We start from the raw sequence: 14608 nt of genomic DNA on the forward strand, positions 1-14608 counted from the left end.
CCATTACTATGATGCCCTAGACAACTTAAGGTGTATCAGAACACAACTTTGTTGGATTATTTAACCATTTCAAATGTAGTGGAAAAAGAGAATGCAAAGGTATGTAATTTTTAACAGGAAAAATCAATTAACATAAGAGGTGAGTCAGGGCTACCCTGACTGTCTTAATCATATGCATTTTATTTTTATAATATACTTACAAAACATGTACATATTTCTCTATATAAGTGGAACTCAAAAATATGACAAATGCTGGGGGTACAACATTAAAACTTAATCTGTAAACATTAAACACTGCAGGGCCAAAACAAAGTCACAACATACATACAAAGTCACAACATACATAAGCATGCATTTAAAAAAAAAAGGGAGCTTTCTTCCCTTGGGAGCAGAAGATTTCAATTTAGTTAGTTTAAAAAAAAAAAAAAAAAAAGGTTTTTGGTTAGTTATACAGTTATCGTAGGTAAATTAATTTGTTTTGCTCATGGATAAGGAATCTAGCTACAAATCAGGTTATTAGATTAGATGAGTAGTTTAAAATACAATGATGGCACAGAGCATAAATGGAGGAGGGACATACTGTAATGTGATCTTCAGATGAGGAGAGCAGTAACAATGGTTATAGCATATAATATGAGAAAAAAGACTGCCACTTCTAAATTAGTTTGATGGCCACAAGCAAAGAGGGCCAAACCTATTTAGGGCAAGCATAGGCTTACAGTTATTATCAACACTTATATTCAGTGTTTGCTTACAAATAAAAATGTAAACACTTTGTAGTTTAAATGTAAAGCTAGGTAGACACTACCTAATTTTCCACCAACTTTTTATGCCGATCGATTTAACATCGATAGATAGATCGATAGATGGTCCGATCTCTCGGTCTACAGACTGCATACACACTAGCCTCATTTTAGACGATGAGTGGAAGAGCAACACTTCTTCAGCTGCAGCTCCTGATTTTTGGGAGGCCTCAACTTTATTTAATTCTTTCGTATACACAGTCCTAAGGTTCTGGATCTTGCTCTTTGCCCATTCCACTGTTGCTCAGGGGTGATGTGGTAGGCATGATTTTACCAGGTCTTGCATCGCCACGATACACATCATTCTGTCTATATAATTTTTGGATTTTGTTTTCCACAAACATGGGTGAGACCTGTAGGTCTCAATAAAATCCTTCATGAGGTCAGCATTTCTTGTGTAAGTCATTGTGTTCTGTTTCCAGAAAATATAAAACAAACATATTTAACATCTGTGGTGTTCAATAAAGCAATACAAGTACACATGTATGCACCTTTCAGAAAGAACTTACCGTATACGTCAATGAATGTACACGTAAAAACGATCGTTAAAAATCGTCAGTGATGTGCGCACCACGTGGGATAGGTACAGGCTTTTGAAATTTACAAAAACACGCCCACAATGGAGCCCCAGCTCGAAGAAGTATCGGAGGATTATCGTGGATCGGTCATAAATTTATACACACACTACACGATGGAAAGGTGATGGGAACGAAAATATTGAACGGTACGACCAACTAATTGAGCCGACAATTGATCATTTGTGAAGACTTTCGACCATCGTGTCACTACACACACTGACCAGACTTTCGAACAAGTGGTCGTATGTCGACTGGATTAGGATTATTGGACGAATAATCTGTAGTGTGTACCCATCTTAACAAATGTTAGACTTGCTCTTACAAGTAATATATGGAGAACCTGTGGTTATAGAGTTGACCCTTGGAGAAAAATGCTGTTAGTACCTTTATGTCAGGAATTCAAGAGAACAGAAACACTGAAATTAATGGTTATTTAACTCATGGTGCAGAAACCGAGGTCTCATGAAGCCTATGAGCCATCGTTGTGTGCACTTAGATAGGGGCTGACATTATTATAGTGTAATCATCATAAACATTTATTTATATAGCGCCAGCATATTACGTAGCGCTTTACACTTGGTAACAAACACAGTAATAAAACAATACTTGGTAGTACAGAAAGGTAAGAGAACAATAAAGAAAATTAGAAAAATATATTAAATGTTATGCTCTATTTTAAAATCTGAATCAAATTAAGATGAAATGGTTCCCAGCAAATCACTGTGCATAAGCAAACAAAGGGTTATTTTTTTTTTAATGGAGGAGACAACCACGGTTCCTGGGTCTATTTTCTGTCACCTTGCCTTGACCATTTACTCAGAGATGCCTGGTGTCATAGAAAAGCAGTAAACCCTTTTTTATTTCCTAATTAAGAGTCCCAAGGACCATAAAAACCTTGGCTAATGTTCCTTTTGGGTAACTACAAGTTCATGGTATAGCCCAGATGGAAAACAATTGGTCAAAGCAGTGTATAACCCTTTTGGGAAACAAAATGGATTAAAGCAATACTTTCCATAATCCATGTTTCATAAGAAAAACTAAAAATAAATAGCCGCTGAAATTAGCCAGATGATGTGTGTCAATGACATATACAGGCCCCAAAAGGAACCTATAGTTATAATGCATCTTCCAAATGAATATAACTTAATCATGTTTCATAAGTATCTGTATGAAAACTCATACCAGATTTACTGGTATATGCCATATCTCTATTGTGCTCCAGAAGAGAAATATAAAATATCTGGAGAACCCATTAGTATAACTATTCGTGGGCTAAGCGATAAAACAATTGTAAAACTGAAAACAGGAGGGTGGTTGGGCTAGAAAGATCCCCAGGTGGCAGATTATGTAGAAGAGTACACGAATATATAAAATACCATTTTGTCCATTAGTTGTTTGTTTTTTTAAAATAAACGGTTTTGCATTTAGATTACTGTAGGTATGATATATGATAGAGAGACAATCAATAACACGGGTCAACACAGATGGTGAAAGATCAGGAGAGGAAGGATAATTTTGGACATCATCTGCATAGAGGTAACACTGAAATTCAAAAAGGAGCTTATTCGTTTTCCAAGAGAAGTGATATAGATGGAGAAGACTTAGGAATGAGATTTGAGCTATTCCAACTGATAAAAGAAGCGGAGAGTAGGTGGATACAGAAAAAAATGGCACAGAGGGTACATTACGATATAAAGTAGGAAGGAAACAGGATAAAACAAAAGATCCTTAAAAAATTAGCATCGGTTGTATGAAGAGTGAATGTTTGACAGTCAGCAGAGTTCCAGCTGAGAAGAAGTAGTGACCTTTAAATTTAGCAGTGATGATATCATTGTTGAGAACAAAAGCCTGACTGACTGAATAGGACATATGAAGAAAGGAAGCATGGTAGGCAAGTTTAGATGAAGAACCTTGCATGGACATGGGAGTTGAGAGATAGATTAGTGATCTGAAGGAGAGTTTGGGCCAGAATTATTTTTTCCCCATAATAGGAATAATGATAATAACCATATGCAGGAATACATATCGAAAAATAACACGAGAGAGAGGACATGAAGGAGGGTAGAGAGACCATCTTCTGGGATTAAACAAGTTTTAAAGACGTTATCAGTCATTTTCAAAAAGTAATCTGACTTCTTAAGGAGATTTTTAATTTATTTTTGCATGACGATTAAGCAAAACACATGGGCCTAGTGGGTGACTTGAAATTCATGTGAATCAATGGAAAAATGATCACTAACTGACAACAGACTATATCCATGTGCCGATATTAACAGACAAAAAAAGAGGTAAGTGGGCCCTGCTTGCAATCTTATAATCCCATTTTCAGTTTTATTTTTTGTTTATTATTTTTCACTTCACTTAATGCTGCAAGATTTCCAGCCAGTTGCCAACTACTTTCTTTAATAACGGACACACTTAAGTTATAGAGGCCAATTGCAACAAGACTAAGGGCTAAGATTTACTAAACTGCGGGTTTGAAAAAGTGGGGATGTTGCCTATAGCAACCAATCAGATTCTAGCTGTCATTTTGTAGAAGGTACTAAATAAATGAAAGCTAGAATCTGATTGGTTGCTATAGGCAACATCCCTACTTTTTCAAACCCGCAGCTTAGTAAATCTAACCCTAAGGGGTATATTTACTAAACGGCGGGTTTGCAAAAGTGGAGATCATATTCTAGCTATCATTTATTTAGTGCACTCTACAAAATGACAGCTAGAATCTGATTGGTTGCTATAGGCAACATCTCCACTTCTTCAAACTCGCAGTTTATTAAATCTAGCCCCCAATCTTACCCAGTTTCCACTACTGACCAAACATCTATGAATTAAATAAGTAATTAAATAAATATAGGTGTTCACAACTCCTTTGGTTGAGAATTGTACCATTTTAGCTACCAGCTCAGATTATAGAGTGGCAAGGTACACACCAGTTTATCACAGGAAAACAAAAATATAAAGTCAGATTATCAAGGAAAAAAAAGTCCCAAGCAATTAGTGCTGATCAACTTTTAGTATTTCCCCTTCTTTTACTTAACAAGGAAGCAACTGCACATGAATATGGATATAGGTATGACATATCCATACACTACTTTCATGCAACAATAAACTCCTCCTAACAGTCATGTCTCCCCTTTAAGTAGCTTGCCCTGAATAGGAAATATAAAATGCTTGACACACAGAGCAGCCAGATTACAGTGGGCAAGGAAGTCTACAGCTGTGAATCAATGTGTGTGTTCAAGCATTCATAATGTATCTTTTACAGTTTCAATGGAAACAAACCGAGTTCCCTTTTATTTCTAAAAAGAGGCAACCCATTTATCATGTAAAAATATACGTTCTGCATATCTTACAGTATTGTGGCATGCCAATGGGCTTATTTAGTTAAAAAAAAAAAAAAAAGGAAAAAAGAAAAGAGAAAAACAAGATTATTGCCTTGCTAGTCAATTACTCTTTCTAAGATAATTTTGCTTGCAAGCATATTTTTGCGTCTTATGCTCCTCTCTTTTCTCTAACCAATGACTTGGCATAATTCCTAGTTTTGAAAAATCCAATTAGGTAATAACCTCATTACACCACATGACAGCATTTAGGGTAAACAAAAGACTATGAAAGCCAAAACTAATATGTCCATCACTGATGTCTGAAAAAATACTTTCTGAAATAATGAACAACACATCAGAAGTATTTTATTTTAATCCCCAGTATTTGAAATATTTCAGTATTGTTCAGACACCTGCAGTCTTAACTAAACATTTCAGTTATGAAACATAGGTTTGAAATATTCTCAAATATGCTCAGCACTACTAGCCTATTGAGCAGCAGAAAACGCACGCAAGCAGGCCCGGCGCTCCCATTAGGCAAGGTTAGGCAATTGTCTAGGGCGCTGGGCTCTGCAGGGCGCCTCAAAATTAAAAACAATGGCTATTCTAGTTTAAAACTGTGCGGCGACCGCTGAGCATAACTTAAACGGCCGCCGCGCAGCTTGAGATCGTTCCACGGGGAGGGGGAGGGGCTATGGATCACAGGGGGGGGGCGTATTTTGTTACATTGTGCCGGGGGGGTGCATTTTTACATTGTGCCTGTGGCGCCGAGTACCCTAGCACCGGCCCTGCACGCAAGTCAAATGATTTTTAGGATCTATAGGTCCAATACTTTTACTTAAATATCTATTTACTGTATTATTGCTTAATGGGACACCCAATTTGCACAATAAAGAAGATTTTACTCTATTCTAAACACTGCTCCATAGCATCTCTACTGTAATTGGGGATCATGGAGTGGAGATCTTTGTAGATGTGGTTTCCATCTAGCATGTGGAATGATATATATATATATATATATATATATATATATATATATATATATATATATATATGTATATGTATATACATATATATATGTGTGTCCATCCATGTGTAACTATATATTTTCAGTTGTGCCTTAGTGAATAGATCATAGAAATGGACACTACAGTCTAAAGGCCTGATTCATTAAGGAAGGTAAGGCAAAAAAATGAGTAAGTTTTCTCCTGGATAAAACCATATTACAATGCAAGGGGTGCAAATTAGTTTATTATTATGCACATAAATTAAATACTGCCTGGTTTTTCATTTAGCACACAAATACCTGATAGCTTTATTTGTACACTGAATTTTAAAGTTGATCTAGGACATGTCCTACCCCAACTATAAATCTGACATCACATTTTAAATTTACCTTCCCCTCCAATGAAAAATGGTTTTGCTAAGGTGCAAAGTTACTCTTTTTTTTGCTTTACTTTCCATAATGAATCTAGTCCTAAGAAACTACTTAAAATACCAAACCCTCTTTCACTGATGAGGCATAAAAAAAAAGTTGACAGTGCGTATAACTTACTACAGCCAACATCCCTCACTCTCCAGCCTATTCTCATTACAAAATGTTTAATAAATACAATGTATTCTATACATTCTTATACATTTTTGAAAATGTCGGATAAACTTTATTTTTGTGGATTGCCACTTTAATTGTATACTATGTCCATTCTGAAAATTAAAAAAAACCAAAACATTTTTACTTAAAGCAGCCCGATCCAAGTAAGTAAACAGGCGCACATTTATAACTATGCTAATCGCAGGCATGATACATTTAAAAAAAAAAAATGTAGAAGAACAAAGTTCAAACTTTAATCAAAAAGGAAGAACAGCCTCTAAAACGGTCTTGCCATTAGTTTTAAAAAAAAAAAAGCCAATTATGTAACATTCATTACACAATTTATTTGCATCTACACACCCTCATTCAAAATATACTAGGTGCAAAAGTGAAACATTATCACAAAAGATGCATGCAATGTGGTGCAAATAAACCACGCATTTGAAATACATAAAGTGACAGGACAGACAGTGCCACAACGCATTACATTACCAAGGTCAGAACACAAGGAAACACAGAAGCGTGTAATGATAAAACAGAGAGGTCGTACCTTTGTAGCAACAGCTATAAGATCTGCTACACTGAGGATGATAAAACACAGAAATATGGAGAACCTGATTAGAAAGTAGGACAATAGAGAAAATGAGAGTAAATCAAAATGTATTCTGGTTCAAACAGATAGAAAGCCCTGAGCAAGCCATGGCCGTCAATGGATATAGAAGTGTATTAATCAAGTAGGTTTCTTTTTAAAATTGTGAAACCAATTCCAGTCTACCTGTTTGCTGAGCTGTATTTACTATAAAATGTCAACTAGACATATGGCTAGGCTAGCAGGCTTCACAAATTTTGAGGATTTGTAAATAGATGCACTGACTAGTACATTAACAGAATGGCTTTAATCCACTTTTATTTCTAATTAAGTTGCATTTAAGAGTTTGCAAATTAAAACACATCTCTTAAACTACAAAGGATCCCACTTTGATATTGTATCTATATTTTTTTTTGTAAAAGGGATAATCAAAACCACAATACACCCACATGTCACACAGCTGGGTCTTGTTGTCACACTGCTGTAACAAATTTATGAACAGTCTGGTTGTTAAAATCAGGTCATTTGTTTCCACACCAATTAGATTAACTAGTCCTGAATGGCGAATCATATTGTGCATAAGGGGAATTGAAAGCATTTTTCCAATGAAGGTCCCCAGAACAGGACAGATAAACACTGGGTTATTTTGGTTTAGCAATACCAGAATTACAAGTATGACTGTACAGTATAACATTATTAATATGGCATGACACAATATTATTATTATCCTTTATTTGTTAGGCGCCACAAGATTTCCGCAGCGCCGTACACCATACAAACAGTACACTATACAGGGTGAAACAGTACAAAACAATAAACAAAATACCAGTACTTCAGAAACTCCAGGCAGGTAAAGCAATAAACACGGAGCATAAGAACAGGTAGGGAGACAGGATGGAAGAGGGCCCTGCTCATGTGAGCTTACATCCTAAGGGAGAGAAAACAGAACAGGCACAAGGGGAGTCAGATGAGGCGAGGGAGAGCGCGGGTGGAGGAGAAGAAGGGGTTATGCGTTTGGATGGTAGTCTTTAAGGAAGAGGTGGGTTTTCAGTGCACGTTTGAAGGAGCACAGAGTAGGAGAGAGGCAGATGGAATGAGAGAGGTAATTCCAGTGAAGGGGGGCTGCGCGGGAAAAGTCTTGGATTCTGGTGTGGGAAGAGGTGATAAGAGTGGAGGAGAGGCGGCGATCATTGGCTGAGCGCAGAGAGCGGGCGGGAGTGTGAGTGGAGAGGAGGTTAGAGATGTAGGGGGCAGTAGAGTGGAAGAGAGCCTTGTAGGTGGTGGTGAGGAGCTTGAAAAGGATTCTGTAGGGGAAGGGAAGCCAGTGTAAGGTGAGGCAGATGAGTAGCGGCGTGAGAGGAAGAGGAGTCTAGCGGCCACATTGAGTACAGAGCGGAGGGGGGAGAGATGGGAGTGGGGGAGGCCGGTGAGGAGGAGGTTGCAGTAATCCAGATGGGAGATGATGAGTGCGTGTATGATGGTCTTGGTGGCATCCTGAGAGAGAAAGGGACGGATGCGGGCGATGTTGCGTAGTTGGAAGCGACAGGCTTGGGTAAGGGAATGAATGTGGGGGGCAAAAGAGAGAGAGGAGTCGAGGGTGACCCCCAGGCAGCGGAGTTGGGTGACAGAGGAGATGGTGGTGTTGTTGACGACAATAGAGAGGTCATGGTTGGAAGGGAGTCTGGACGGAGGAAAGACAATGAGTTCCGTTTCAGAGATATTGATTTAGAGAAAGCGCACGGACATCCAGGAGGAGATGGCGGTGAGGCAGTCAGACACGCGAGAGAGGACGGCGGAAGAGAGGTCAGGAGAAGAGATGTAGAGTTGAATGTCATCAGCATACAGGTGATACTGAAGACAATACAACAGTTTACAGCATATGTGATAAACAAGTTCAAGCTTTAATACAATAAAAATCTTACAATCTAATAAAGACATTCGCATCGTAAGCACACACATAGTTTTCTCTATTGTATAAACATGTAGGTTATTCCATTGTGCTTTTATACAGCTATAAGAGACTAAAAAACACATCAGTAGTTGCAGATACATGAAAGCACTTAGCTTTAGTGGGCGGTGGTCTGTGTGCATGCTAGAAATAGTAAGTATCAGTTTGTTGCTGTGGAGCGCTTCTTGGCGACCAACAGACAGTAAAGGGACAGTTTACCCAAACTTGTTATACAAATAATGTGCACCTAAAAAGGTAAATGCACAACAGTACTGGATGAAACCCCTTTCTAAGGGGTTACAGAGATAACTGAGCAGGGGTATTGAGGGGTGCTCATTTATCAAATTGACCCTAGTCTGTGTGTGTCTGTCTGTGTGTATGATAGGGAGTTTAGACTGTAAACTCCAATGGGACAGGGACTGATGTGAGCGAGTTCTCTGTACAGCGCTGCGGAATTAGTGGCGCTATATAAATAAATGATGATGATGATGAATCAAATTACAATGCTAGTAAAGGAGATCTAGTGAAAGAGAAAAGTGTGTAACCACTTGAGAGCAAAAAGAAAAAAAGATCAATGTAACTGTCCACAAGCTCAAAGTCACTTGATAGTTCTCCCTTTCACCAACTCTGTTAAAAAACAAAAAACACACAACAAGATTGTAAGCACACACAGATAATCTACATATAAGTTATGAGCAAACAGGAATTCAATTTGCAGAGTTGTATTTTAATGGTTCCTCTAGGCAGTAAGGGTGTGCTGTTCTGAAACACCCAGGACACAACTAATGACCACAGCAGTCACGGCCTCCCTCTGCAACACTAAAAGGAGGTATTTAACTGACCAACATAAAATATCTTATAAAAGTGGCACCCTCTTTGATCTGGTAGCTCCAGATGTGACCCTGTACTGCAGAAGACTAACAAGCAGAGTATTCAAATTACAATACCTCACACCATCAGACTGCATACAATGGGAGACAAAGGTTATCCCCTGTCTTGTCTTGAGGCCAAGCTTCTTCAGTAAGAGAAACCATTGTGTGGTTAAGATAAAAAAAATATATGTTAAAAAGTAATTAAATATCTCTTTATTATACTTTGGTGGTTTCTTTTTATTTATCTTTTTATTTTTTTACGCTGAATGAAAATGAATACAAAAACTTCTCTGGAAAAACACTAATGGTTTGCAGAGAACAATGTTTCTGCGGCCAAAAGTAGCAGTATAACAAAGACTGTAAAATAAATAAAATAGACATCTCCAGTGCAGTGGACCCCAGCGATAGAGACTATCGGGATTAGCCTTTAATATATAGGTAGAAGCCCTATTTCTTGCGACAAAACTCGTTTCACCAGTATTAGGACTATTCTGTTTCATTACTAGAGCCCTATGATTTCCAGTCATTTACAATTACTTACAGAAAATAACACTTCAAAAATAGAATACAACCTCTACATTATTATTTAAAAAAAATAAAAATAAAAGGCCACTACGCACAAATATTGAATTCAAATATGAATCTTGAAAGTAAAAACACATTGTTCAGAGTTAACTTGAAAGTAAACTTTTAGTGCTGTTAAACAGCAAATTAGTACTTTCCCATTCCACTACTAAAAAGCTGCAGCTCATCTTTAGGAAAGGTTCTGATTGGATCTCATGCAGGTCCAAAAGCTGAAACCAAGGGGTAATTTTATTAAGCGCAGGTTTAAAAAAGTAGAGATGTTGCCTATAGCAACCAGATTGTAATTTTGTAGAATGTACTAAATAACTAGAATCTGATTGGTTGCTATAGGCAACATCACCAGTATTTCATACCGGCAGTTTAGTAAATATATCCCCAAGTTGCATTGAAATCACTGGCCTTGCCTTCTGCAAAGCAAGTCTGCCTAGCTGTCAGTCACTGTCTGCTTTAGAGAGAAACACCCCTACTTACATTACATCCTGCTGCAGTAGAGTGAACGAGCATAGAGAAAATATATACCCCAGTTATTAAAATGGTATATAATACCGTTCATAAATATACTGTGTTTCCTATATATTAATGTCAAATAGTGGCTTTTATTTGCCCTTTGAAAAAACCCAGGTACATGCCGATCAACAGGTTTAAATTTGTCTTGCAGTCTCATATTTGCAAAACAAAAATTGCATAAAAACAACTGGCTGTTCTTGCCTAAACTGGTAGCTATAAAGAATTCTCCTCGGGCGCAAGAACGTCATACATAAAACAGCAGGAATGTGGGTTATTCAGGTATGTTAATCCTACTTGAAAATATGGTATATATAAATATAGAAACTGCACTGATCCAGTGAAAGATTATATATATATATATATATATATATATATATATATATATATATATATATATATATATATATATATATATATATATATATATAGATAGATAGATATATAGATATATATATATGTGTATATACATAGCCAGATAGCCAAAATCGACTGGAACTACAGAGAATCCTCAACTCCACACTAAGGGCTAGATTTACTAAGCTGCGGGTTTGAAAAAGGAATGTTGCCTATAGCAACCAATCAGATTCTAGCTTTCATTTATTTAGTACGTTCTACAAAATGAAAGCTAGAATCTGATTGGTTGCTATAGACAACAGCCCCAATTTTTCAAACCCGCAGCTTAGTAAATCTAGCCCTAAATCCACATATTGTAGTCATCTTTCAATTGTATTTCCTCTCTGCCTAGATAATGGCAGATTATTCTTTATTATCATTATTCTACCTTGTACGATCTGTATTCAAATGATTTTAAAAGACTAGGCTTAATGTATGATAGCTTTCATTATCTGTATTTTAACATCACATGATCATAGTTTAAACGATCATTCACACCAAGGTTCCAATAGGCATGTGTAAGAGTTGCATCTGAAAACAATGACATCACTTCCTGTGATATCAAGTTGCAATACCATTTTCTAGACCCAGAGCACATTCAGCATGATCTTGAAATCATGAATACCTCATGTTTCACTTCTTTTTGTCCTTGTGAGTGGCTAAATGTTAACTATGGTAATTTTGTTTATAAAAAAAAACATACATAAGTAAAAAGTTTCTTTTTTGTATAAATTGATATATGTCCAATGTATATTTTAAACAACTATAATTATACCAGAGTAAAGTGTAGAATGCCACTTCTTAGCTGTCCTTCTACAAATCATGATCTCATCTTAAAATCTCTCTGGAGGGTGCAAAGTATGGCTGCCAGTCAAACACAGGCTCACAGCTCTCAGCATATCATGTGAAGGTGGAGGAGAACAAACCAAGGAAAAATGGTAATTCCCAAAATTCACAGCAATTTAGGTCAAAAGAAAGAGAAAAAAATATATATATTTTTTTCATTGGGATTGATACTTTAAATAGACTAGATAATAGCTTTCTTGAACACTTTAAAATAAAACAACGGGGCGTGGTCGGGCAGCCATCCTGGACGGCCACGTTTTTCTGGAGCTCCTGAGGATCTTCCCTAAAATATTACTTTTCCAGCTCTCTCCACCTGAGGATACACAATAAACGGGCACCCCTGAGCCTGAGGCACCTCCAGCTTGACCCGGAATAGGGTGCCCCTTGATTCCTTGCCTGCAGACTGCCCAGCGCTCCTGAGGCCTGGCCGACGCTGGAAACCGCAGCCTCAATTCTGGGACCACCTGGCGCGATTGCGGCGCTGCCCCCATTCTACCTATCGAGGCTTCCCTCTGAAAGTCGGGACGGACTGTATTGGCCGGCTTTATCCTGGTCCGCCGACCCGCGTAGTCTCGCGGCGCCATTGAGGACTGGAACTGTTGGGAGACCTATAACCGGGAAGAGTGCCTTACCTGGTCGGAGTTGGCGACCCTCTCGGTGACCCCTGGGCCAGCCGCCTGCTCTCGTCCCCGTGGCCGCGTCCTCTGGAGCTTCTGTCGGCCGGCAACCTTGACTTCCGGTCCGCAGGGATCGACTTCCGGTCGGCGCTGTAGTCAATGGAGCTGGCTTCCTCCCTGCACGGCGGAACATCCTCCCAGGTCAGGTCTCCATGTATATCCCCACCCTAGCGTCTGGCAGTCTGACAAAATCTGAGGCCGGTGCATTGTAGGATAGCTGCAGCCAGGAGTGCCGCATATACACTCTCTGACACTGGAGACGTTCATCCTGCTCCTTGTAAAAACAATCTTGCTGGGAGACTGCTTTTCTGTGCCAATTCTTCCAGGTTGCCCAGCCAAATCCAAGTAAGTGCTGGCCAGGAGATTCTATTGGTCTGCAGCCCAACATAATTGTGCCGATAGGATCGTTTGTCACCCCCAACTGAGTTGTGCTGCCATCTAGTGGCTGTTTGTACTCACTACACGATCACAGGTTGCATTTAATAATATTCTGCTGCCACCCAGCGGCCGATGGTCAACACTGCAACCTCTATTGTCAAAGCTGCAAACCTCCATCCACACACAGAGGCCTGAAGCTGCAGGGGTCGATAGGAGCCACAATATCAGCTTTCCTCTATTATCCTACACTCTCCTCCGGAGGCTCTCTTCAAAGTGAGATTGAGTATTCTGCTGGAATTGGGGCACCTTGTATCATCTTTATACCATCCTCGCCACAAAAAGGCACGTCTCACCAGGACGGTGTTTTCTCGTCTTTCAGTATTTATCCCACCCAAGTGCACAAGTCGCAGCGCTCCCTGGATATCTTTCCTTACACTCTGGCCGCTGGACACTGTTCTGCTTTAATATAAGCCGCAATATGGAATAAGTTACGACGCCCCGCATGGCCCCTGCGCCAGGGCTTTCATTTGGAATGTCGTGGGGATGTTCCCTTGTCTAATCTAAACACAGAAACTCTCACAACAGCCCTTTTTTGCCTGTCTCATTGGTGAGCCCTTCCCTGAGTGTACCATGCCTAGAGGAGGTAGGAAGACGGGCGAAACGGATCCCTCTCAGAGCCTCAAGAAATTCGCATATACGGAGACAAAGACCCCGACCACCTCCTCTTCACATCACGAAGCTCACTCCGATTCTGACGACTCAGACTCCTCACCTTTGACTCGCAAGGATTTACAGTCCTTATTTCGGGAGGTTAAGGAGACAAGGAGATCGGTGCAGGCAGTCCAAACAGAAGTGCAAAAAGCTATTGGCTCACTAAGGGCGGAGGTCCAAGACCTCGGGAATAGGACGGACCATTTGGAAACTAAAATGGATGAAGCTGCCTCGTCTCACCGGGACACGGTGACTGACATCCAACGATTACAGCAGGATATGCTCCACATGCAGGAACAACATGAAGACCAAGAGAACAGGGCCCGACGTAATAACTTGCGTATCAGAGGTATCCCTGAAGAAGTGGATCAATCCCTCCTAAATCAATATCTTAAAAGACTCTTTGCTGGCCTGACTCCTGCTACTCCAGAGGATCAGCTTCTTCTGGACAGGGCCCACAGAGCCCTTCGGCCTCGCCCTCAAGATCCCTCCCAACCCCGTGATGTCATCCTCCGTTGTCACTATTATACCACCAAGGAAGCGATCCTGCGGGAATCTCGCAAGACTGACTCAATTTCATTTGAGGATGCCTCTTTGCAAATTTTCCAGGACATTGCTCCGCTTACTCTTCTCAAGAGGCGTGAGTTGAAGCCGGTGACGTCTACTCTCAGGGACAACAATATTCGGTATCGATGGGGCTTTCCATTCCGCCTCTTGGTCTGGCATAACAACAAGCTTCATTCTGCTAGGTCTATGGCAGAAGCAGCCCAACTTCTCGAGACTCTGGGTCTCCCGGCACCGGCCTCC

The 14608-nt window shown here is 39.5% G+C and overlaps 1 protein-coding gene across 4 annotated transcripts in view; it reads right to left on the reverse strand.

The window, feature by feature from the left end:
* The window catches only part of PTBP3 (polypyrimidine tract binding protein 3), a 127487-nt gene that overhangs the window by 91491 nt on the left and 21388 nt on the right, over positions 1-14608 (reverse strand). The window contains exon 2 of one of the 4 annotated variants that reach the window (XM_075210951.1): positions 6846-6876. The exons of the other annotated variants lie outside the window; for them this stretch is intronic. Within the exon in view, the coding sequence (XP_075067052.1) occupies positions 6846-6876 (31 nt within the window). The remainder of the gene's footprint in view (positions 1-6845; positions 6877-14608) is intronic. 4 annotated transcript variants of the gene reach the window in all.

Source organism: Mixophyes fleayi, chromosome 1 (genome assembly GCF_038048845.1).
Source record: "Mixophyes fleayi isolate aMixFle1 chromosome 1, aMixFle1.hap1, whole genome shotgun sequence".
NCBI lineage: Eukaryota > Metazoa > Chordata > Amphibia > Anura > Limnodynastidae > Mixophyes > Mixophyes fleayi.